Consider the following 26,441-nt stretch of genomic DNA (forward strand, 5'->3'; position numbering starts at 1 on the left):
GGGTGGGGTGACCCAGGAGACTGTAATAGCTGCCACAATGAGTACTGATGAGAACTTCGGAATGGCAGTGGAGAGGAAGGATGATAGAAATGCAGGGAGAAACAGAGGATGCTCTAACTGCTCCTTAAGGATCATTAAGGAACATATAGGAATTGCCCAGATAGGACTACAATGAAATTGTGCTGTTAACTCTTCTGAAATTGGGCTTTGGGTGATTGAGGTCAGCTATTTTCAGCCCCACTGCACAAAAGTACCTTTCAGAAAGGGGAGATAGACAGTAGTAACATGTGTCTTCCCTGGGCACCTTCCTGTTTTGGCATTTGATAACTGTTGGAGACGTCAACCGCCTTGGGCACTTTAGCAATCACCCTGACCTTCAGTGATCAACTTTCTGAACAGAGATTTCTCATGGCTCCTAGAGGAGTTGGAATTGAGAGATGAGAATTGAGTTTTGGCCCTAGGAATGTCAAGTTGAAAGCAAATAAGGCTATGATTTCCACATAATCATTTCAAAAGGCTGTTTTGACTTTGTAAATGGTCCATCCAGCTGAAGGAACCAAAGATCATCCAAAGTTTGATAATTTGGGGAACCCTGGATCTGCCAAGATACCAGTTCCTTTAGAAGAGGAAAGCCAATCCAGACCCCAGGCTTTGAGATTTATGATTCTAGCTGGCTGAATCCATAGCAGCAACATTAGGAGGATTGAGGTGCTCCAGCCTTGAACATGGGTGGCCACTCAGTCACTTCCTGTGTAGTTTTCCTATTGACAGATAGAAGGAGTCCTGTGGGCAGACTTTGGGGTGCAGGGAATTGGAGGGAGGTGGCCCAGGAGCCAATTATTATAATAGCCCAGCTGAGCATTTTTCAGCTTCAAGCATTTTTACCCACATTAGCTAATTAACTGACAGTTTGTCCAAGTGGAGATGAGGGATGATAGGAGACAGCGAGCTCATGCCTGGTCACGCTTGCAGGGTCTGGAGGGGACTGATAATGTGACTGCAGTACCAGGGCCAGAGTGTTTGTGTGTTTGTACAAGGGCTAATGGACAGGAGCTAATTGACAGGCTCTTGGGCCTGTGTGCATTATGGTCAGCTGGCTCGCCTGTGACAGTGTGATAAATGCCCCATTCAGTCCAGGGGCAGTCACGGCTCAGAAAGACCCAGTCAGACCCCGTTACTGATCTGATGACCAGTGCACCGGGTATTAGCTGCTTCGGCACAGATGTCTTCTCTGGAGAACTGTCTCTGTGTCCAGGAGACTGAATGAGATTTTTCATGGTCAGAAATGTTGCATATGATTTTTTTTTAAATAGGAAATTTTCATAGCAAAACCCAGGCATTTTATTCAGTATCTCCTATAAGGAAAAACAGAAAGAACATGCACATTTATAGAAATGTGTGTCAGCACAGCTCATAGTAGCTTAGCATAGGCATCTATAGTTTCATAATTTATTTATTTATTATTATTATTTTAGAGATAGGGTCTCGCTGTGTCAGCCAGGCTGGAACACAGGTGGCGCGATCATAGCTCATTGAAGCCTTGATCTCCTTCTGCTTCAGCCATCCCAGTAGCTGTGACTGCAGGTGTGTGCCACCATGCCTGACTAATTTTTTAAATTTACTGTAGAGATAGGGTCTTGCTATGTTGCCCAGGCTGGTCTCGTATTCCTGGCTTCAAGTGATCCTCTTGCTTCAGCCTCTCAAAGTGCTTAGATTGTAAGTGTGAGCCACTGCACCTGGCCTATAGTTTCACATTTTAAAATTCACTTTTTACAATTTACATAAGTAAGACGTACTGTTTTGAAAATTTTATTTCAAAATATACTCTTTTTTGAATACATTATTATGGGTCTAGACCAGGGGTCAACAAACTTTTACCGTAAAGAGCTAGACAGTAAATACTTTACGCATTGTAGAATACAGTCTGTTGTAAATACTCAGCTCTGCCTTTGGAGTGTCAGACATCCACAGACAATATACAAACAAATGAGCATGACTTTATTTATGGACATTGAAATTCAAAGTTATATAATTTTCACAAGATATTCTTTTTGTGATTTTTTTTCCCCCAATCATTAAGAAATGTAGACACCATTCTTAGTTTGGGAGCCATACAAAGACAGGTGGTGAGCTAAATTTGGCCCTTGTGCTGAAGTTTTCTGACCTCTGGTTTAGACCAGGGTTTCTCAACCTTGACACTATTGACATTTTGGGTTGGATAATTCTTTGCTGTGGGAGTCTGTCTTGTTGCATTCCCTGGTAGACACCAATAGTACCTCCTCTCCCTTTGAGTTGTGACAACCAAAAGTGTCTCCAGACATTGCCAAATGTCCCATAGGGGACAGAATTAATTACCCTCAGTGGAGAACCACTGGTTTAGACCAAATGCATACAGTTATTTAACCACCACTACAATCAAGATACGGAACAGGCCAGGCGTGGTGGCTCACACTTGTAATCCTAGCACTCTGGAAAGCCGAGGCATGGGGATCATTTGAGCTCAGGAGTTCGAGACCAGCCTGAGCAAGAGCAAGACCCCATCTCTACTAAAAAAAATAGAAAGAAATTAGCTGGACAACTAAAAATATATAGAAAAAATTAGCTGGGCATGGTGGTGCATGCCTGTAGTCCCAGCTATTCAGGAGGCTGAGGCAGGAGGATTGCTTGAGCCCAGGAGTTTCAGGTTGCTGTGAGCTAGGCTGATGCCATGACACTCTAGCCTGGGCAACAGAGCGAGACTATGTCTCAAAAACAAAAAAAATACAGAACAGTTCTATTATCCCCAAAACGTCCCTTGTACAATGCCATTGTAGACAACCCCATGTCCATCCCAATCTCTGATAGTCACTGTTTTCTTTTCATAAAATTCTGCCTTTTCCATAATAACATAAATGGAATCATACCACTTGTAGCTTTTTGAGGTTGGCTTCTTTTTCTTAGCATAATGCATTTGAGATTCATCCATGTTGTTGAGTGTATCAGTAATTCATTCCTTTTTATTGGTGAATAGTAGTCAGTTATATGGATATACCACCGTTTATACATTTAGTTAAAGGAAATTTGTTTTGTTTCCAGTATTTTTTTTTTTTTGTGATTATGAATGAAGCTGCTTTAAACAGGTTTTTGTGTGAACATAAATCTTTATTTTTCTTGGACTTCCACATAGCAGTGGAATTTATGGATCATATGATAATTATATGTTTAATTTTATAACAGACTGCCACATTGTTTTCCAAAGTGGTTGTGCCATTTTACATTCCCACCATATATGGCATATGAGAGTTCCATTTGCTCCATGGTCTCACTAGCACTTGGTATTGTCATTTTTCTGGTTTTTGTTTTAATTTTACCCATTTTAATAGGCATATAGTGGTGTCTCATCGTGGTTTTAATTTGAATGTCCCTAATGGTTAAGGGTTTTTTTTTTTTTTTCTTTGAGAGAGAGTCTCGCTCTGTTGCCCAGGCTAGAGTGCTGTGGCATCAGCCTAGCTCACAGCAACCTGAAACTCCTGGGCTCAAGCAATCCTCCTGCCTTAGCCTCCCGAGTAGCTGGGACTACAGGCATGTACCACCATGCCTGGCCTATTTTTTCTATACATATTTTTAACTGTCTAGATCATTTCTTTCTGTTTTTAATAGAGACGGGGTCTTGCTCTTGCTCAGGCTGGTCTCGAACTCCTGACCTGGAGCAATCCTCCCGCCTCAGCCTCCCAGAGTGCTAGGATTACAGGAATGAGCCACTGCGCCTGGCCGGTTAAGGGTTTAGAGTATATTTTAACATACTATCTACATATCTTTTTTGGTGAAGTGTCCATATTTTTGCCCATTTTTTATGGGGTGGATTGTTTTCTTATTTCTAAGTTCTTTATATATTCTGGATACAAGTCCTTTGTTGGTATGTGAACTGCAAATATTTTATCCCAGTCTGTGCCTTTTTTTTTCTCGCTCTGTCGCCCTGCGTATAGTACAGTGGCATCATCTTAGCTTACAGCAACCTCAAACTCCTGGGTTTGATTGTCCTGCCTCAGCCTCCCGAGTAGCTGGGACTATAGGAGTGTGCCACCACGCCTGGCTAATTTTTTCTATTTTTAGTTGCCCAGCTAATTTTTTTCTAGTTTTAGCAGAGACGGGGTCTTGCTTTTGCTGAGGCTGGTCTCAAACTCCTGACCTCAAGCCATCCTCCCACCTTGGCCTCCCAGAATGCTAAGATTATAGGTGTCAGCCACCATGCCCAGCCTATTAAGAAATTAAAATAGACTACTGGAATAAAAGTTAATATGGAGGGGGCTACTTTGGCTAGCATTATAAGGGAAGGCCACTTTGAGGAGGTGACATTTGAGCTGAGACCGGAGTGAAGAAAAGGAGGCAGTTATAGTGAAGATCTGGGGGAAAGAGCTTTCTAGGTAGAGGGGAAGCAGGTACCTATAAAAGCCCTGAGGCCTATCTGACCTGACAGATGAGAGGGCAAAGCAGATGTGAATGAATGGGTGTGTGTTGGAGGGGTTGCAAAGTAAGAGATGAACCTTTACAATCAGACTTCCACTCACTTTCTTCCTCATCCCCCCAGTTCTTCCCCTCACACTTTACTTTCTAGGTATTCTTAACTTTTCTGTTTTCCAAACAAGCTGTTCTTTTTTACACTCATGAGTTTTGCATAGGCTGTTCCCTTAATCTGGAATGCAAGGCTGTAACTATTCTCTCCTTCTTCCTTTTACTAATAGAATTTCCCTGAGTTTTAGCAGGGCCTATGGCTAGAACTTACTACCCAATCTGGACTACCTGCATACTTCTGGTCTGTTATATGACAGGAAAATAAACTTCTGTCCTGTTTGATACAGTGTATGTTGAGTCTCTTTATTATAACAGCTTATCCTCCACTCTTACTTTCTCTCATCTGCCCAGTGAATTCTTATTTGTCCTTCAAGACCAAGTCCTAAGCACTGCTTTTTGCATCCTCTTCAGGGAGAATTATCTGATCCTGACAGATGACTTTCTCTCTGGCCTCACAGTACTTTGTATGTCCAGCTATCATAGTATTCTACTCAGTCAATGAGCACTGACTAGGAGCCTAATATAAGTCATGCACTGTGGTAAATAGGGAGTTTGTGGTCTAGAGGGAAAGACAGACACGTGCCACAATAATTGTGAAGTAGTGATGGTACATTGTCTGTGAGAAGGGAGTTGGAGGGGAATGCAGACATCCCTTATTGTTCCTTCCTCCTCAACTTCCACATCCAATTCTAACAAGATGACAAGCAAAGTGTGTATAACCTGATCTTGGGAAACTAACACAATGGGAAGGAGGAAGAGGAAGTCAGGTAGCATCAGGACAGCAGTTATAAGTCACACCAGCCTCAAGGGGACAGATTCCAGCCCCACCAGCAGAGGTGGGAGCAGCCAGCACAGAAAGCACTGTTCTTACTAAAAGCCAGAGGAGGTTGCTGCTTGTGGTCACTGTTGAAGATGCGGCAAGCTCCTGGGAGTCATCTGTCACAGAAGCTGAACAAGTAGTATGGTGGCAAAATGACCAGCCACTGGAGAAATTATTCTTTTTTTTTTTTTTTTTTTGAGACAGAGTCTTGCTTTGTTGCCTGGGTTAGAGTGAGTGTCGTGGTGTCAGCCTAGCTCACAGCAACCTCAAACTCCTGGGCTTAAGCGATCCTACTGCCTCAGCCTCCCGAGTAGCTGGGACTACAGGCATGCGCCACCATGCCCGGCTAATTTTTTCTATATATATTTTAGTTGGCCAGATCATTTCTTTCTATTTTTAGTAGAGACGGGGTCTCACTCTTGCTCAGGCTGGTCTCTAACTCCTGACCTCGAGCGATCCACCTGCCTCGGCCTCCCAGAGTGCTAGGATTACAGGTGTGAGCCACCGCGCCTGGCCTGGAGAACTTATTCTTGAGTAAAGAAGCCCCCGGAGAGACTCTTAGAAATAGCTAGGGAACATTACATAATAGAACACTTTGAAGTAGGGTTACAAATAGGAAAGTGGGTGCTCGTGCTAGAATAACTTGGGCAAAAAAGTTATTAAGTAATATAATCTCATTTGGTAGTTACAGGCAAATGAGGCTGAGAACATATGGGTTGTGTTTTAGGGGTTCTTCTTGGGATTATTATGAATCTTATTGAAGTTTATATCTGTACCATGGAATCATCATTACCTCTGGAAATAAAACTAATCAATGTTTATGACAGTAACCAAGATAATGTTGGAAAATTTGTACATGGAAGTAGATGTAGACTTCCAGAAACCTCTATACATTGTGAGATTCAAAAGAACTGTGGAAAAAAACTCCTGAAATTGAAAAGACCGTACAAACTTCTATTACGTCCCTGAGAAGATAAAGAGAGCACTGCAACGTCTTCAGGAGGGGAGAAAACACAGTCTTAAGTTTGCTAAAGACGTTAACTAGCCTACAGTCCAAGGGAGATACCATGGAACAGAGTTGCCATATTGAGTATAGTTAGATGTTCTCTATGAAAACAGCCACAATTGCCACCAGAATCCTTGGCCTGGTTACTGGTTACTGGTTACAAGCTGAAAGGAAAGATTATTCGGTTACTCTAGAGACTTATGAGGATCTGGAAGTTGAGGGTATTTGGGGGAAAGGTCACCCCAAGCATGGGCAGAGAGTGGTCTTGGCTGGGGTACTCTATTGAGATGCTGTGAGTAGTGGATACTAGATGTGGAGAAGTGATGGCAGAACATCTTAGTCTGGCAAGGGGAGTCTTCAAGCCTCAGTGTTAGTTGGTTGAGTGTTGAATGCTCTGACAAAGCTAGCGGTGGGGAAGGTTTATACCATAGGGTTGTTCAGAGGTTTTTTCCTCTGCTTTAACAGAGAGTGAGAGAAAAGTTGCCTACTTCTGAATTAGGGCTGGAGAAACCCTTATGAAAGGCAGAAGAAACAGGAGCCAGAGATCCAAACAGTATGAATCACGTCCCCTGTATAACAGGCAAAGACTAGGGCTGTTCCAGGGTAAAATTTTGGGGAAAATTCCAGCTGCCAAAGCCAGAGTGGTCTTTTAGATTGTTCTAATTGTTGAAATTAACATGAGAAAAGGAGAAGCAGAGGCAGCTAGAGTAATAGAGTGAAAAAAGCTCAATCAGCTGAGGTAATTGTAGAAACCTAGCAAGGACTGCAGTGACTACTATACATGAGGAATTCATGAGACAGATGAAAACCCTAATGGTGGCCCTATCATTTTGGGGAAAGAGGTATGAGAGTGGACACTTCAGAGGCCCTAAAAGGTAGAACACTGGAGAAAGTTGGGGATGAGGAGGCTCCTGGCTAAGAAGAAATCCCAGCTATAGCATTCCTAAGGTGAAGAGCATCAGGGAAAGAGGGTGCATGGATGGGCCTGGAGCTTTAGCTGTCTTTAACTCTCACAAAGAGAAGGCCCCAGCCAGGCAAAGATCCCATCTTTTTTTTTTTTTTGTTTTTGAGACAGAATCTCACTCTGTTGCCCAGGCTAGAGTGCCGTGGCGTCAGCCTTGCTCACAGCAACCTGAAACTCCTGGGCTCAAGCAATCCTCCTGCCTCAGCCTCCCGAGTAGCTGGACTACAGGCATGTGCCACCATGCCCGGCTAACTTTTTCTATGTATATTTTTAGTTGTCTATATAATTTCTTTCTATTTTTAGTAGAGACGGGGTCTCGCTCCTGCTCAGGCTGGGCTCGAACTCCTGAGCTCAAACGATCCACCCACCTCAGCCTCCCAGATCCCATCTTTTTCTCCCAGAGGGAAAGTCCTAGGAAGAGGGGCAGCCATAAAAGCACCAACTCCTAAAAGGTGCTTGATGGCAAATTCACAAGTAGCAAGCACCCAAGCCACCTCCTGTCACAAAAATAGAATGGGTCAGATGTGGTTTTAGTACCAATTGTGAGACTTTTCTACAGGACTTGTGGAGATGAGAGAAGAGGTGTAAAATCTGGGGTTATATGTTGGACCCTGGTAGTGTTCAGAAGTAGGTACATTGGTGGAGATCAAGCCCAGACTCATTAAAGTGTTTACCCAAAGCATGCAGGGACAGAGTATCTGGATGTTTCATCCTCATCCAGGCATGAAAGCCACAGGAAAATCAGGGGAGGGAAGAGCCAAAAATTCCCATTCTCTTTGATCCCACTCTGGGTCCTCTAATTTGAAGCTTTAATTCAAGGGATTCCCAAAAATTCAAAATACAGAAGAAAGAGAAGGTGTCATGGAAGGACCAAGCCATTTTTCTGTCTCCAAGAATGGGATCTGACTTAGTATAACTGGCTTAGGTTACACAGCATAAGCTTAAGCTTGGAAACCTTTAGAAAACGGTGCAGGACGTCTGTATTATCTGAGATGAATGATTTTTGAAATCACCTTAAAGATCTGCCAATTGACTGCATTATCTCTGGGTTCCATAGCCCATAGATTCCCCTTTGTGATAGTGAAGGAAAAAAAATCAGGTAAGATCTGGGTATGTGTGAATTTCCTGGCTCTCAGTAGACATTCCAAAATAGTCCAGCACACTGTGTTCCACATACAGGATAGCTTAGCCATTTCCTATGGAGCCAGTTGCTTCCAGCACTGAATGTCAAAGCAGGTATTATATAATAAAATTCCTATAACTGCAGAGGACATTAACAGGCAGTAAATTTTACCTTGTATAGGACTACCAATATGCACGGTTGGGGGTTTCAGGAACCCATGTTACTATCCAAAGGTTGCTGGAGAAAGTGATTTGTCATCGTAATTTATCTGGAAGTGTTTATTTATTCATGTATATATCCATATTTATATATTCATTGTATATTTATTCATATGTATATCATCAAAATCTTGGAGGAGCACGAACAATGGCTCGTTAAGAGTAGTGAACATGTTTTTTTGTCTGCTCAGATTTTCTTTGAGAAAGTGCCCCTCCCAATTCTCAATCTCTGTAGCTTGGGTGCAGCTGGCCCTCACACTCTGCTTCTAGGGGTGGCCGCTTGCCCTATGTCTGACCAATTAGAACATTCCACCTAACTGGCCTCAATGATTGGTTCATGGGTGGGCATGTAACCCAAGCTAGGCCAATGAGATTCAACCCCCAGAATTTTTCTGCCATTATATGGGAAAACTTGTGCTTTGCTGGATGGAGTTGCTAATTGGGTAGACTATAAGCCTGAAGCTGCTGGATGGGATCATTGTGACCATTTGGGGAAAAATTAGGTGGAAGGAGAACTGAGAATGAGTCTGGTTCTTGCTAACATTGTTTGAGCACCTCTCCTCTGTTTCTGAAGTGAGACCACCTCTTTACTTGGCTTAAGCTAGTTTTCTATCACTTGCAACTGAAAAGTCATGCTAATACAACAGTGATACTACACCATATGAGAGACTCGGGCCCGAAGTTGTCCCATTACAACTTCAGTAATTTTGCTTGATCTCAGTAAAAGGTGATGACATGTAATATCACACTGTGGGTAAGCACAGGCCATGAGAAGATCTCCATTATTAACAACTGGTTCCACTCCATCAGTTATGGCAAATTAGAAACATTCATAATATTTATGATAAACTTCTCCAAGATTGCAAAATCCTTTAGCGTTCTAATTTGACATTATCAGGACAGATGCAGGGCACCAGTTCAGAAGTCAGCTTAAAAACCAGAAGGAAGTCAACTCCCTCACTCCTTCAAACCCTTCTGGGAGTTAAATGCCTTGGTAATTTTGGTGAGCTACTTGGTTCAGGCTTGCTTGCCCTAGTAATTGCTGACTCAGACTGTCATCAATTTTGAGGGCATCAGGATTAGGTACTATGTTAGAAAGATGAAGAGAGATAGTCCATTGCTTTTGTTAGCACAAGTTTTATAGTGAGATACAACACTATTAAAAAACCAGAGTTCCTGCCTCAAAAGTGGGAAATAACCAGGTAAGTTTTGAAAGAACAGGTGTGTCAGGTGCTAGACTACCCTACACTTGCCCATGTGCTTCCCAGTATTTGGCTGGTTGCCCCTGGTAAAGGCTACTATAGGTCTATGAGGATTCTCATGCTTTCTCTTCACTGGGTATACTCACAGACCATTGAGAGTCAGCCCCTGAGGCAGGTCTAGCAGGAAGCTCCTGTCTTGGATACCATGCTCATAGTAGCATTTGACTGTGTGGCCCAGGGCAAATCATTACTACCCCAACTGTGAGTGTAGAGTTGGAGAGAGGAGTGATGGGCAGGACCCAAGCCAAGTGTAGGGGGAGGTGAGTTCACCCTAGAGGAAATACTTAAGGTTTCCTAAAGGAGAAGACCAGAGCCTCCTCCAAGGGAGATAGCTTTAAGACCTGATGGATGCAGTCATAGAGAACATTTGATATTTTTGGCTGTCTAGCACCTGAACATCCTTCTCATTTTGAAGGATTTCTAAATTAGATGGGAGGTAGGACCAATAAACTCTGTATGATGTTGAGAATGTTGCCAGAATATGTAAGAATGAAACAAAGTGCTATTTTTTAAATTTGGGGCTGCCTATTAAGCTCAAAATCACCAATTAAAGGTATAAAACTGAAAGTAGGAGACGAAAGTCAAAATGATTGACCAAAATAATTTACCACTGATGGCAGAACCCATGAAAAAAGCTGCATCCCTGATTCTGGCCCACCTGGTAGGCATTAGGGTTGATGAGGAAGCCCTCTCCCAGCTACTCTTCCAGGCTCCTTGGGGAACAAGGAGAGCAAACTGGACAGTGGTTCAGAGGATAAAGGCAGAGGCCTTAGGATTCTTGGGTTGCAAGTAAAAGAATCTAGTTAAGCCTGCTTAAACAAACAAGGAATTTATATAAGCAGCTCCCGGTAGACCTGAGAAAGAGAGACCCTTTCCTGGGGCCCCATGCCTAGAGGACCCTGCTTTGGCTCTTCTTTGAGTCCACCTCTCCCCATAGGATGAGCAAGCCATGGGGCCAAGGGCACTTATCCACCCAGATAAAATTCCTCTTATCTTTCCTCCCCCTTCTAGACCATGCTCAGTATCCTGAATCTTGGAATTCCCTGCCCAAATGGCCTCTAGCCTGTTTCCAGGAACTGCATGAGCCTTCTCCTAGGATCTGTTCTCTTAAGGACAGCATTGTTGTTGTTTTAATATTTTTTTAAAATTTAATTTAATTTTTTATGGGGGAGTTGTGAGGAAAGGGTTCAATTTCTTTTTCTTTTTTTTTTTTTTTCTGAGACAGAGTCATACTCTGTCGCCAGGGCTAGAGTGCTGTGGCATCAGCCTAGCTCATAGCAACCTCCAGCTCCTGGGCTCAAGCAATCCTCCTGCCTTAGCTTCCCAAGTAGCTGGGACTACAGGCACACACCACGACACCCAGCTAATTTTTCTATTTTTAGGAGAGATGGGGTCTCACTCTTGCTTAGGCTGGTCTTGAACTCCTGAGCTCAATCCTCCCAGAGAAGGACAGCATCATTAGTATCAGCACCTAAGGGGTAGCCAAGGGACAGTTGTTTGTAAGGGGATTGCTATGGTTTGTATGTAGCTTGTCCTCATCAAAATTGTTGAAATTTGATTCCCAATGTGGCAATGTTGGGAGGTAGGGCCTAGTGAGAGGTATTTGGGTCATGGGGGTAGATCCCTCATAGATAGATTAATGCTTTCCTGCTGGGGTGAGTTCTTGATTTCATGGGAATGGATTAGTTTCTGCTAGACTAGATTGTTAAAAAGAGTCTGTCTTCCTTGGTTTCCCTCTCTTGCTTTCCTTCCCACCATGTGATCTCTTTGCACATGCTGGGTCCCCTTCCGCTTTGCACTATGAGCTGAAGCAGTATGAGGCCCTCACCAGATATAGCTGTCCAATCTTGGACTTTCCAGCCAAAAGAATCATGAATCAAAATAAACCTCTTTTCTTTATAAATTACCCAGCTTCTGGTCTTCTGTTATATCAACACAAAATGGACTAAGACAGAGATGGATGGAAGGAGCTTGGCCGTGTACACAAAGACTCCCTCACACTCTCACAGTGCAGGATAGAGTTGGGAGCGGGAAGAGAAAGGGGTTAGTTCTTTGCCTCTCCCTTCCCCCATGTTCTGTGGGCCTCCATTTATACTCTTGTCTCCAGCCCTGCAAATGTTAGGTAGGGGCCTCACCTTAGCACAGGTACAAAGCTGGGCCTTAGGAAGCTTTAGACTCACGAAATTGATTACTGCTTGTATTCCTTCCATTCCTTATCCCTGCTCCTTTCAGAGCATTTCCTTCATCCTGCTTTGGCTTTCTGAAGACTGGCTTCCTTGCAACTCAGCCCTCAGGATGGACAATGGCAACAGCTAACTCCAGAGACTGATTCTAGGTTATAGGTCCAAACCCCTGAAAGAGACCAGTCCATGTTTGGGGTACTATTTCCAAATATTTGTAAAAGAAACTTTAATCAGCTCAGCTTGGGTCCCATCAACTATGGCCAGGGACGAGGCCACGTACAAATTGAGAAGGGGGACATCACTGAATTGGCCAGAAGTATTAAAAGTATCCACTACAATGGGCAATTGACGGATCAGCCTGGGTCATTAATCCACTCACACCCTCAGGCCTTAACTTAAGCAGTGCTTTTGGGGCTAGTTGATCTATCCAATGAGGTCCTGGAAATGAATGAATCACCTGGAGAAGCAAAGGAGGAAAATACTACCAATAAAGAGAAAGATTCTCCATCAGAAAGGTTGTAATCTCATTTTCGAGAGACTCATTGTTTAGAGTGCGGAGGTGCTGTTTACCTAATCACTCACCAAGTGTGGCCTTTTCTACCTCATAAACATCTCTCAAATCTATACAGGACTCTCTCTTTTGCCTACATTGTTGCAACAATGTTTTCCAAGTCTTCAAAGTTCACCCCTTCAATTCACTCTGCAATCTATGGTGATTCTCAAATGCAAATATGATCATGCCACTCCTGTGCTAAAAACTCTTTAATGCTTGAGTTTAAAACCCCATTGCTTGAGAATAAAGTACACATTCCTTATCTTGGCTTACAAGGCTCTTCATGCTTACTCTGTAGGTTTATCCCTCACAACCTTTACCTCTTTCAACATTACGCCAGCCCGCACTACTTCCAATGTGCCCAAAGAGCCATGTGCTCTTCTCTGGGCTTTTGCATATGCTTTCTTTCTCTCTGGCCTATACTTTCTTTCTTTCTTTCTTTTTTTTTTTTTGAGACAGAGTCTCCCTTTGTCGCCACCTAGGCTAGCGTGAGTGCCAAGGCGTCAGCCTAGCTCACAGCAACCTCAAACTCCTGGGCTTGAGCAATTCTACTGCCTCAGCCTCCCGAGTAGCTGGGACTACAGGCATGCGCCACCATGCCCGACTAATTTTTTCTATATATATTTTTAGTTGGCCAGATTATTTCTTTCTATTTTTAGTAGAGATGGGGGTCTCGCTCTTGCTCAGGCTAGTTTCGAACTCCTGACCTCAAGCGATCCACCCACCTCGGACTCCCAGAGTGCTAGGATTACAGGCGTGAGCCACCGACCCGGCCCCTCCCCGCCCCACCCCGGCCTTTTTTTTTTTGAGACAGAGTCTCACTCTGTTGCCCAGGCTAGAGTGCCGTGGCATCAGCCTAGCTCACAGCAACCTCAGACTCCTGGGCTCAAGCAATCCTGCCTCAGCCTCCCAAGTAGCTGGGACTACAGGCATGTGCCACCATGCTTGGCTAATTTTTTCTAAATATATTTTTAGTTGTTTGGCTAATTTCTTTCTATTTTTAGTAGAGACGGGGTGTCTCGCTCTTGCTTGGGCTGGTCTTGAACTCCTGACCTTGAGTGATCCTCCCGCTTCACCCTCCCAGAGTGCTAGGATTACAGGCGTGAGCCACTGCGCCCAGCCTGGCCTGTACTTTCATCTGGCCCTGTCACCTAACTCAAAAAGGAATTGGCTTAGAGATGACAATTTTGAAGTGTTTATGGGGCATCCAGTAGGCATTTGGATATACAGAAGAAGGGCTAGGGCTGGTGCTTTAGGAGGCTGAAGAGGGTGCCATCCAGACAGAGATCAGATCTGGTAATTAGCTTTCAACTATAGGAAAGACATGCTTCCTCAGAAAGAAAGGTGAAGAAGCAAGAATGGGTATGGGTTTATAGGCTCTTAAGAGGATGGAAGGAAGGGGGATTATGCCTGTTGGTCTCTGTGAAGTAAAAAAGGTGAGGTCACATTTACTGATCTGAGGGTAGAAGGCAGTCATTTGAGATGAGTGGTGAAAGTTTGTTATGCAGAGGAAGCAGATACAGGATGAGCCAAAGGAATCCCAATTATGACCAGAGACCAGCTCAGAGCTAAGTTGGTAAACTAGGTTTTTCTTTACCTAAGCCCAGCTGCCTGGGTCTAAGAGCAAGAGACCATTGTTTTGGTCTGGGATTGGGCTTTGGCTGGGTGACTCTTTTGGAAAGGCAGGAGAGACAGTTGACAGTATTGGAAGAAAATGGTTGAAAAGATCCACTTTGGGGTTAAGGCTGTGGTTCCTTGGACTAGAGAGAGTCTATGACAAAGTTTCATCAGTTTAAGTACTACATTTAGTTTAATGTGACGTATAGTCATTTCTTGGGAAGGATGGTCCTTTATAAATATTCTAAAATTATATCCTTTCTACATCTTGATATTTAAATGTCTTTTTAAAAAATTAAATTATGGTGGTTGTATCATTTCCTAGGGCTGCCATAGCAAATTACCATAAATTGGGCAGCTTAAAACAACAGAAATTTATTCTGTCACTATTTTGGAGGCCAGAAGTCCAAAATCAAGATGTTGGCAGGATTGGTTTCCTCTGGAGACTCTAAGGGAGAATCCGCTCCCTGCCTCTCTCCTAGCTTCTGGTGGTTGCAAGCAATTTTTAGTGTTCCAATCTTTGCCACTTTTTTCACATTGTCTTCCATCTGTGTTTGTGTCTCTAATCTCGCTCTGCATTTCTTATAAGGATACCTGTCACTGGATCTGGGATCCACCTTAAATCCAGGATGATCTCATCTCAAGATCTTTAATTATATCTGCAAAGACCCCTTTTCCAAATCAGGTCACATTCAGAGCTTCCAAGGCTTAGGAGTTGGACATGTCTGTTTTGGGGACCACTATTCAACTCATTACAGTGGTATTAGGTAGTAATTATTTTTCTCCAATATCTGTGCTTGGCCAGGAAAAAAAAAAAGAAAGCACAGAGGTAGGTAGGTCAGAGAGAGTGGTCTATTAGAGTTAGGATTTCAGAAAGGGAGCAGTTCATGGGTATGATGGGTATTGTCTGGTTCTTGTTTGCAGGATCCTGGGAGGAACCAGCAGAAACACCAACCACTAAGCCCTATGTCATAGTAGGATACTGGGCTAGATTCTTCCATTGTCTTGGAAGAGAAAACATGATCCAAGGGGTGAATTTCAATTGTGGTTAGGGAACACAGCCAGAGGTCAGTGCTGCAAGAATAGAATCAGTGAGGAGTGTGAGATTAAGACTCAGCAGTCAAGCAGGTCAGGAAAAGGGCTGAGACAGAGAGTAAGGCTGGAAAGAGGAAAGATGGAGAAGGTAAACAAAGGGTGCTTTCTCTAATCTTACAGCCTCAGGGAGAGTTAGATTAAAAGCACATGGGTCAGCAAAACAGTTATTGCTTGTTCAGGTAAGTCTCCCTTTCTAGATGGTGGGCTCATCAAGGGCAGAAATAGTGCCTTCCTAGTACTCAGCAAAAGATCTGGCCATGGAAGGGGCTCAGTTGAATTGAACTGAAAGAGCTTATCATTTTGGACTGTTCTTCTCTTTTACCATTAACATTTAATAAATCTACTTTAGGTACAATTATCATATTACATATTTGTTATATATATTGACCAATTACATTTTTTTGTTTACAATATGAAAACATACTGCTCTTGAACATATACTTCCAGTACCTTGGAAGACTTAGCCCTACAATGACGTAATTTAGAATTTCACACATTGGCACTGAAGGGGGAAAAATAGGATTCTGTCCTAAGTGAAGTTTGAAGAATAGTAGTGATCTTCACTGAGTGCCTCCTGTGTAAGAAATATAAGATGAGCATAACACAGGTAGTCACTATCCTTGAACTGAAAGAAACTCACTTTGGGTGTTATCATTTTTCAATCAAATGCTCAGAGCTGAAGACATAAATGACCAGGCCTTCTACATTTCATGCTTATACTTTTCTTACTCAAGTGGTGATCTTTAAGCCCTAGAAGTTGCACCATTTTCCCAGATTTCAAAGATGATGCCCCTGCAGAGATGTATGAGAAGGCTGCAGGAGGCCTTTTGTTTTAATATGTAGATGATATAAATTATCTCTAAAGGGCGCTCGAGATTTTATTGTTGATAGCAAAGAAAAATGCTATTGGTTTTTTTTTCCTTTTAAACCAAAATTGTCCAATAAGGGAACTGGACTGATTTTGCCCTCTAACAATGAAACATAATAAAACATTTTTTAGATTTGAGATCTGTGGAATTACAGGGTGATTACTGTACATCCCAGAAAGGAGGCATGAACTACAAATTGCTCAAAACTACTGAAATAATGGCCATAGGAAGTTAGCATATTTTAAAGCCCTATATGGTGTTATATTTCAGAAATGAGCTGGACTGGAAAATGAAACCAGTTTCTCTTCTTGCTGCTGAGTTTTCCTGAATTTCCTACAAACTGCTTGGAATTTTGCAAACAATTCACAGCTGACAAAATAAAAGGGCAGCGGAACTCAGTCTCTGCGGTGAAGACCCTAGGGGTAGCTAGCGGGAGGGAAAGGTCACTGTCTGCCCCTTTTGGTTCCTGTAACCAAAGAACTATACAATTTTTTGGTTTTCCTTTTGTCCTTTTAAATAAACGGGAGTCAGCTGAGGACCTACAGAAATGACTACTAGGATAACCTGAACTTAGACTCCCCCAGAGCCTTCTTGGAGAGTTTACTTGCCACTTTTACTTATTCACTCAAAGAACATTCACAGGCTATCCACCGTTTGACAGGCCCTGTGCTGTGCATTGATGATTCAAGGACATGTTCTCCACCCATGAGGAACTCTAACAGTGGTGGGAGAAAGACCTGGAAACAGACACTTTGAACATGGTGTGCCACGGGTTGTGCAGAGGCCAGCACAGGGGGCTGTGTGAGCATAGTCCATGAGATCAGATGCAAAGAAGTAGGAGTTTGCCATGTCATAGTGGAATATGTTGTGTGGAGGAGAAATGTTCTGTTCTGAGAACTCTAAGCACTTCAGTTAGGTGGTTCACAGGAGTGACAGGAAGACCTGTGTGAGAAGAAACTGGAGAGGTAGGCAGGGGCTAGATCATCAAAGCCTGGAATGCCAGGCTAAGAGACTTAAACCTTATCCTGAGGACAAAAGGAATTTCTTCAGGGTTGAAGCAAGGGAGTGACATGTTCAGATTTTTTATTTACAGCAGTCACTCTAGCTGTGTGGGGTATGGCTTGGAGAAAGCAAGGTGAGGAAATGACGAAGAGGCTATTGCAGTCTGATTAAAGAAGATGAAGGACTCTGGTAATCTGATCTTCGGTCAGCTTTCAACAAAACTTTCTCAGGCTTGGAGTTAAATCATATGAATTGGGAAAACTGAGAAGTAAAGAACCATGTTTAAAGCAGATGCGTACAAGTTTGGGGCAGTCCAAATGTCACCTCCTTTAGGAAGCATCTATTCACCTGCACATGGACAGAGATCACCACTGTCTTAGGGGTTCCCACAGTACTTTGTCAATTTCTCTATTAAAGCACTTGCACGTCTTTAATTATTTTTTCCTTTTTTGGCCCCTCCTCTATGGATTCTGGACTCAATGTTAGGGACTCAGTCATTCATTTTTGTACCCCCAGTGTTTGGAAGCATTAGTAAACATTTGCCAAGCATATAAAGGGGAGAGGAAAGCTGTGTGGTAGGAAAGGCAATGACATGGCAGTTGGGAGATGGGGCCCTAATCCTGGCTGTGCTATTAAGTGGCTGCATGACTTTGAACAAGTCACCTCACTGCTCTGGGTCTCAATTTCCTCATCTATAAAATGAGAATAAAAATACAACCCTTCTCCCCAGGGTTACGGAGATTAAATGAGGTAACAGAACTCACCAGCTGCCTGCCCTGTTTGTGCCCTGCCCTCGTGAAACAGCCTGGACTATTGTTCCTGCCATTTGGATCTCATTTGTTCTCTCTCTCTCTTCCCTGGTGAGAGCCGAGCTGAAATCTGTTGCCTTGTTGGAGAGAAAGTTTCAGCAGTGGCATACATAGCACCCAGTTGGCCTCTGAGTTGTTGGAAGGGCAGACACCAAAAGAGGGGAGCATGTCAGGCTCGAGAGAGAGACCTGCTTCTTTGTGATCCCTAAAGCTGAAGGAGACCCAAAGTGGGAAGAGTGAGGCAGAGCAGATCTATATCATTGCTGAGGGGTCTGAAGAAGCCCTCAAACAGTGCCCTGGAATTTAGCAGCACCTGGAGGAATGCCACTTCTATGAAGTCTACTCATTCATCTAATGTCATAATTTCTCGGTGTCTTGGGCTGATATGATTAACTCTAGCATGGGCATTCAAGTGCTAAAAAATAAGTGAAGAAGTAAAAAATTGCAAATGCCGAACATTTGGAAAAAGCGGAATATCATGATTTTAGCCACTGCTGTCTCAAGAGTTGACTCTCAATTCCCAGGTGAGTTGTCTTTCCAGAAGATCCACTAACATTGTTCTTTTTTCATTGTAAAGGCAAACTTTTCCTTCCTATATCAAGTTCCATCGAAACTTGATATATCTCCAACTTATAAGTCACGTGGCTGGGGAGGCCCTGAAATCTGTAACTGATAATATGTAGTGCTTTCTGGGAGTCCCATTTAGTTAGTGAGTTTATTCAGTTGCATGGAGTGGGCCTTATCACAAGACAAGTAGTCAAGGGAAGATGATGAGAGAGGAAAAAGAAGAAGAGATTGAGGCCAGTGGAATCCCTCCCCAAAGGCTAAGACCAGTCAGCCCTGGTATTAAAGCTAGTGACCTTAAAATAAAAGAGTATGTTTCCATTTTGCAAGGTTTTTAAAAAAATATTGTGTGCTCAGATGGCACCTTTAATCACGAAGAACTTCTGGCTGAGTTCCAGACTGATTCTGCTGGCACAGAGAACTCTGAGATCATACCCTATATTCAGAGCACAGAAGAACTATTTCATCTATCTCTGAAATAAAGAGGGAGAAATGAAACATATTTGAACAGTTGCATAGCAAACCATACCAGGGTGAAAAGTGAAGGACATCCGACTCATTTGGAGTTACTATTAAGTCTAAATACTTAGTGGCATTTTTTTTCCTTCTCAGAGTGTTTCATAATACACTAGGCAGCTTGCATAAATCTATTTCACAGATATATAAATGAAGGCAGACAGATTTCGTGATTTACCTAAGACTGCTTTAAATTAAAAAAAGAAAGGGAGGAGGCAAAGGGAAAAAAGCAACTCCCAAAGTAGCAGATTGTGACCCAGGAGTTTGAGCTCTTAGAGCTGAATTTAATCCACACCCAGACCAAATATAATTCTCCAGGATAGAAGTGGTCCAGGACACCAGAATTAACATTTTCTACCTTTGCAAAGAACTTGAGGTGTTTTGGTGACAAGTAGTCAGAACCTCACTTCTATTTCTCAGCTGAAAGAAAGTAAGGCTGGCATCATCTGACAGTGCTTCCCACAATGGCAGGGCACTGGTTCAAGCTCATCTGAAGGAAGTGTGCTTCCCCTTGATTCATCATTGCCTCTTGCATCACTGTTATTCTTTGGAGGTCTCCTATTCAAAGGTCTATTTAAATTGGAGAGTTGGGTCATACAATTTTAGTTGAATCCCAGCTTTACTACATGTGTCAGTCATGAGCACTTCATTATATTCTGTACTTATTCATCACTACAGCCCACAAAGCCTCAGCTGAGGGAAAGGCCCGGGTGATTGCTGTGTATTAGAAATTGAAACCCCACCACAAAATGATGAAAAGTGGTCCAGGCAAAAGCTGCTGTGGAAATATGAAAGCCATTATCTTTTCCACACTTCCTCTCTTTTCACTCTCATTTTGTTTGGAAATACACAGGGACACCCATGAACAAAAATAAACCAACTTACCCTTGACTGATTGTTCTGCCTTTTGAGTTATCAGACTCGAGTACTTCTGGCTCCCAGATATGGTGAAGCAGAGACTGCTGGGAAGCCAGCCACAAATCAGAGTTGATCTTCCAGCATTTTCTACCTGGAGGAATGGTTCAGGAGATTATAATTAATGACTCCTGCCGCAAAGTTGATCTGGCTGCTGAATCACATTTTGATTTCAGAAATGTAAGAAAGCATAGAAGAATCCTGGTGTGTTTTCTTAGCTCAACCCAGTCCATCCATACTTACCAGCTTGCTTGTTTGCTTTCTTTTCTTTCTTTCTTTCAGCACTGCAGATTAAATGGGATTTTTTTTAATACTTACCAGCTCTTTTTAGCCAGTTATTCTATACCCAGTCCATACACATTTTGATTGTCTGCTCCCAGGAACTGTCTCAACTCAGTCAGGGGACCTTTAAGGAAGGCAGAACCAGGCCAGGCGAGGTGGCTCACACCTGTAATCCCAGCATTTTGGGAGGTTGAGGTGGGAGGATTGGTTAAGCCCAGGAATTTGAGACCAGCCTGGGCAACATAGTGAGACCCTATCTCTACAAAATAAAAAATTAGCTGGATGTGGTGGCACGTTCCTGTAGTCCCAGCTACTCAGGAGGCTGAGGTGGGAGGATCACTTGAGCCCAGGAGTTTGAGGCTGCAGTGAGCTGTGATTGTACCACTGCACCCCAGTCCAGGTGACAAGTCACACACTGTCTCTTAAAAAAAAAGAGGCAAGGCAGAACCACCTTAGGAGGAAGAGGGTGAAATAAGGCAACTTTTCCACAGGCCAATCAATATAACAGACCTTCTCAGGGTGTGTGGTTTTGCTAGGGCTTAAATCAGGTTGTCAGCTCAAACACAATGGGCTTTGTTACTCCTGTGTAAAGAGGAAATGGAGCAGTTTTTGGCCTCCTCAGACTGTATGCAGGATGGCAATTCCAGGCACAATCTTAAGGAGACACAAATCTGCTTTTAGCTATTTAGTGTTCCCCAGCAAGTTAATCAGCTGTTTCTGAAGTGCGTAGAAATATTCAGCATTTTCATACTGAAGCCCAATCTCATAGCTGTAAGCCTGGGGGGTGGGAATCGTTATATCAAAAAGGGGGTCTGTTAGGGAAACAGAGCCCTTTTGGAGAGAGATTCCAACACCTGTGATATATCTCAGAAATCACACACGCACTGTAATTCCGAGATATTTTTTCTGGCTCAAGTACTCGGGCTGGAGGGCTTGCTGAGTCGCCCCACTATTTTAGGTGTGCGGGGTTACCTTTGGGTGCAAAAGTCCTTGGGTGAGAAGCACAGAGTAACTGCAAAATGCCTCCCTAAGAAATGCCTAACTGTCCAAAGGGCTAAGCAGGGACTGGGCTTAAAGAGCAGCCAGGAAGGTTGCACGGGTCCCGGGGCACATCCTCTCACTGACTGGTAACGGTACTGAAAGTGGGTTTGGGGATCTTTGCTTTATGTGACAACTTATCACGAGGGGTGGGGAGGGTCTATGCCCAGAGGCCTCCTAAGGACCAGAAGAACGCGCACCCAGCCAAGTGACAGCACGCGCCCCTGTATGTATGTCCGCTCCCCTCCCCCACGGCCAGTCTCCGGGCAGAGGCATCTCACGCCAGCCCGTCCTCCCCAGCTCCTCACTCGTCCGGGCGGACCGAGCCTCAGCGGGAGCCCCGCCTGTCTCCGGGCAGCTTGAGCCCCGAGCGCTCGTCCAGCCTGTCAGTAACTGCCGTTTGCGCTTTCTTTCTTTCTTTCTTTTTTTTTTTTTTTTTTTTCCCTCCTCCTCTTTTCTTTCCCCTTCTGCCTTTGTCCCGCTTAGTAACTGGGCTCTGACCAATCGCTGCCTCACCGGCCGGCGCCGGCTATCTCTTGATTGGCCCGCTTGGGGCGCGCAGCCGTCTCCCGCTCCTTCTCTGGAGCAAGGCAGACAAAAGACGCCGGCTCCCGGCTCCGGCAACCGGGATCAGCCAATCAGCAACCGCCTTACCTCTCTCCCCTCTCCCCTCTCCCTCCCGGCCTGGCTTGCTTGCTCCCGGCACCGACTCCTGGAGTGCGGCCAGCGCCCGGACCGTACCATTCTGATTGAGGCTGGGGGAGAGAGAGGATGGCTGATTAAGGAACCAAGCCCTAGAGAGCGGTGGGGAGAGTTGAAAGCCGAAATGGAGGAAGGGTCTGTGTAGACTTTCCGAGGCACCTGACAGAATGCCAGCACAATGAGGCGGGATAGAGTGGAAGGGGCAGTGGTGATGCTAGCTGTCCCCCCTTCCCGGCGTGGTTGGGTTTCGCCCCAGCAGTTGGGGAGGGGGTGTGGAACCTTGGGGGCGGAGGAGGGTGTCCCCTCCGCGCCGTTAAAATGAAACTCTAGTGGCTGGAGTCAGGGCAGAGCGTGAGCGGAGCCGGTGCCGGCGGGGCTGCTTACACCCCGGCGGGAGCGCACAGCCGAGCCGAGCTGACTGGACTCGCCGACGGGCCCCAATCCCAAGGCTGCGGCAGCTTCGTTTCCGAGCCCGACCGGAACGGAGTCCAAGTCCCGGTCCCTGCGGGGATCGCTTTTTGCAGACTAGTGGGACCCCGAAACTTGAACTCAATCCCTAACCCCCTTTTTATGCCTTCCTTTGTCACTTCCCCGGCTTTAACCCAACGTGTTTTTTTCTCCTCCCTTCATCCCCCCCCCGCTTTTCATTCTCCCTCTTCCGAAGGACACAAAAGTGGCTTCCGCGGAAAGATTTGGAGGCGGTGGGAGCTTTTCTCTTTGGATAGCGACTGTGTAGAAAGGATTTTGGGGAACCGCTTTTAACAGCTCTGCCGACTGTCCCCCAAGCCTCTCTGTACCCCTCCGAGGACAACCCTTATCTTGAAAGTTCGGGGGGCATTTTGTTGGGTGCTGTAGGAGAGAGGAGGAGGACCCTGTCCTCGTCCTGGTAGTTGACTGGACTTGTATCGGCCGTTGGAAATCCCGAAGTACATTTCCGTGTGGAACTTTTACAGATCTATATTTTTAGATTTTAAATACCAGATAAAAAATATATATGCTCTCTATATATTTCCTGACGGCCTGCCCCTGACAGCGCGATGTACAATACAGTGTGGAGTATGGACCGCGATGACGCAGACTGGAGGGAGGTGATGATGCCCTATTCGACAGAACTGATATTTTATATTGAAATGGATCCTCCAGGTACTTGGGAGAAGAAAAGAATGTTATGATGGGTCTTTTTGTGTTTACCAATACCTTGGTGATGTTTTCAGGGTAGAAGTATTCCTGGGTTCGCTAGATTCTGGATGAGGGGCAGATTTGCAGTTATAGCTGCAGTAAAACTGCTTCTGGTTTACACGTTTAAAGTTTGCAGTTAGGACCCTGATCCTATTGTCCTGCAAAGGTGGGGGTGGGGGCTGGAGTGGGGTTGGGAGGAGAGACCCGATATTTTGGATTTTTTTTTTTTTTTTTTTTTACTTTGCATGTCGTTCAGGTTTTTCTTGTGCCTCCACTTTTCTTTTTTTCCTTTTTCGATCAAAGACTGTTCTACCTGCAAGGGATGTGTTATATCCCACTCTTGAATTCCCTTTGGGTGAATTCTTTAAAGCTTGTCATTTCATACATTTGTCTAATTTGGTTCATTGTGTTTTACCTTGGTTAACTTCTGAAACTCAGATGCCTATGTGATTATTCATTTTGAGACTCTCTTCTGTTATAGAAACCAAATGCCGGTTAGTGATTTTTAGGGATTGGGTGTTCTTACTTGGTCATGGTTTTAGTCTGAGATTTTCATCCATAGAATATAGTTGCTCAGAGAAATCTATGTGCAGTATTTTATTACTCTTTACTTTATGATGATTTATGGGATAGGGTTTAATAGAACTTCAATACTTAGAGTAAAAAAGGAACGTTCCTTTTTCCTGTGAATATGTGATATGTACATATATGTGATAGGTTCCTATACACATAACGTAAGGTATACATATACAGTACTGTATTTTTATTTTAGAGCTTTGTCTGAGGCCATTACAGACATTTTGTGTGTCTGGTAGGAAACGAAACAGAAGGGAAAATGGAAAATTTGATGTTTTTCTTTTTCATTAAAGTCTACTCTATTTTATGATTATTAGCTGTCAGATTTTCAACCCCCGTTTGCAATTACAGATAGTGCTTTATGTAATGATTTTGAATAAGTAGAGGGCCTTTGTGACTCCTTGTTTCTATTGTGGATGAATTCTTTATGTCTTTTAAAAATGTGTTGTAGCTTAAGCCTACAGAATAAATTGTGTGTCATTGGGGAACCTCACTTATTATAAGACTATGTATTTTTGGAAACCTTTGAAAGGATTTGAGCCCATGCAAGTGTAATGAAGTATAACTATCTTATAGAAGGTATGTAGAATTTTTTTCCTGTGTTCTTGCAAACAGTGAATTATCCTCTTTGTTTTTTTAATTAGTCATAGGGTATAATGATCCTATACTAAAAACTAATATTGAAAAAACCTTTTTCACTCTTAATGATCATTTAGAATTTTTTCTTTTCCTTCATTTTAGAGCCTTCTTTATTTGCTTTTATAATTGTGATTGCAATCCAGATGCAGCTTTTCAGTGTTTTGTAAAGTTTGTAAGATTTGCCACCCATCTATTGTGTGTTTCCCCCTTTGTTTCCCCCATAATGGTAAAGCATCACTTCTATTAGATACATTTGTCATTCATATGAATGGAAATCTAGTACATCACTGGTACCTCTCTTGCAAAAAGTAAGGTTAATAATTCTAGATTCCTGTTATTATAACAATTATATATTCAAACTGCGTTAGAATTATACTGTATTATATAGTATCTTGCCTTGCAGACATACAAAGGGAATTTGTTGGGTGGGAGGTGAATAGGGAGGAGGGGAGAAAATGAAGGCACTATTGGTTGAAAATGTTGGCCTAGTAGAAAAATACTGGCCAAGTTGAGTCAAGTTGTCCAAAAATAATTTTAAGAAAAGTTGACTATTATGATTATATGGAGATGTGGGTTTTATAATGTTGTCTAGAAAATTCTGATCCAAACTTTGTTTATTTTCTATGGAAATAAACTTTTGAGTTTAAAATGTTCATCCTTAAATGAAATTGTGCATACTTAGATTCTATTGAGAATATGGAAAATATACATATGCTGTTCTTTATTACCTATTTTGTAGCATTACTGTAGACTATGATTAGTTATTCCTAACAGCTTTTTTAAAAGGAAGCACACTTGAGTATGCTATACATTGCCTATGAAGTAAATGGTTTTTCATAGAAATAATGTGAATGCCAACCTTGTTTTGTACAATAAATTAAGTTTTTGAAGCATTTAAAACTATATCATTAGTGAAATGGTTACAGCATGCTTTGTATGTTTTTCCTAGTTCTCACCCCAGATCAAGTTTTTAACTCTTATTTTCTGCTTGTACTGGTGTGATAGCACACTGTTGTCTCCTGTTTCTACAATCCACAGTAATTGGTTAAAGTATCATCTGATTTACCTTCAAAAGATAAGTCTAATGGCTTTAAAAACCTTCCAATGGCTTCCCTTTACCTACTAGGAAAAACACCAGATTGCTTACCCTGTCATATAAGTCCTTCTATTTTTGCTTACAACCTAATTTTCCAGTTCATTCTCCTGGCGTTCATCATAAATTCTGTGGAAGCTATTTTGTATTTGCTGTTCCTTGAATGTATGCTTTTTTCTTCTTCCTGGATGCCTTTTACTCCCCATGGTCACATGTTAAAATTTTATATCCATATGTTTAGGACCCAGGTCAGATGGCTTCTTTGCCAGGATATATGTTCCCTGATCCCTTCTGTTAGAAGTTATTTCTCCTTCCTTTTCCCTCCCTCTTCTAGCATTTCTCAGATGGAATTTCTTTCATTCTAGTTTAGAGTAACTACGGCACTTATTTATGTATACTTTCCCCTGTGGAATTGTCCTCCCACCTGGTTATGAGTGTCTTAGGTTGCTCAGGGTCTTGAGAATCGTAGACAATTTAATCAATATGTGTTGAATTAATAAATAACTAAGGAGCACCGTTTTTTTCCTAGCCTTTAGGTGCTTTTCCACTTAAGGTCCTTGGTCACCTCATTCCTTGGCTATTGCAATAGCCTAGGGTTAAATAAGTTTTGAATTAGACATTTGTTTACTTAGGGTCCTTAACTGTAATGGTGCCACTATTTTTTATATGTATTTCATCTTAATTTTAGACAGAACCATAAATGTAAAATTGTTATGTATTATTGCTTCGAGTGGCCTCAAAAACTGTTTTTCAAACATTTTTCCCTCCAGCCTATCTTTTCAGTAACTGTCATTACCATGCATCCTGAAGGTTTCTAATAACTGCATGGATTCCTATGTCTACTCTCACTGATAATATAAAAATT

At 43.0% G+C, this 26,441-nt stretch overlaps 1 protein-coding gene across 1 annotated transcript in view; it reads left to right on the forward strand.

Annotated features, from left to right (window-relative positions):
• The first annotated feature begins 22,418 nt into the window (after positions 1 to 22,418).
• LOC123634187 (phosphatidylinositol 3-kinase regulatory subunit gamma) overlaps positions 22,419 to 26,441 on the forward strand; it is a 99,117-nt gene continuing 95,094 nt past the window's right edge. The window contains exon 1 of the mRNA XM_045545518.1: positions 22,419 to 23,232. Within this exon, the coding sequence (XP_045401474.1) occupies positions 23,127 to 23,232 (106 nt within the window). The 5' untranslated portion in view covers positions 22,419 to 23,126. The remainder of the gene's footprint in view (positions 23,233 to 26,441) is intronic.

The sequence above is a fragment of the Lemur catta genome, chromosome 3 (genome assembly GCF_020740605.2).
Source record: "Lemur catta isolate mLemCat1 chromosome 3, mLemCat1.pri, whole genome shotgun sequence".
NCBI classification, from domain to species: Eukaryota; Metazoa; Chordata; class Mammalia; order Primates; family Lemuridae; genus Lemur; species Lemur catta.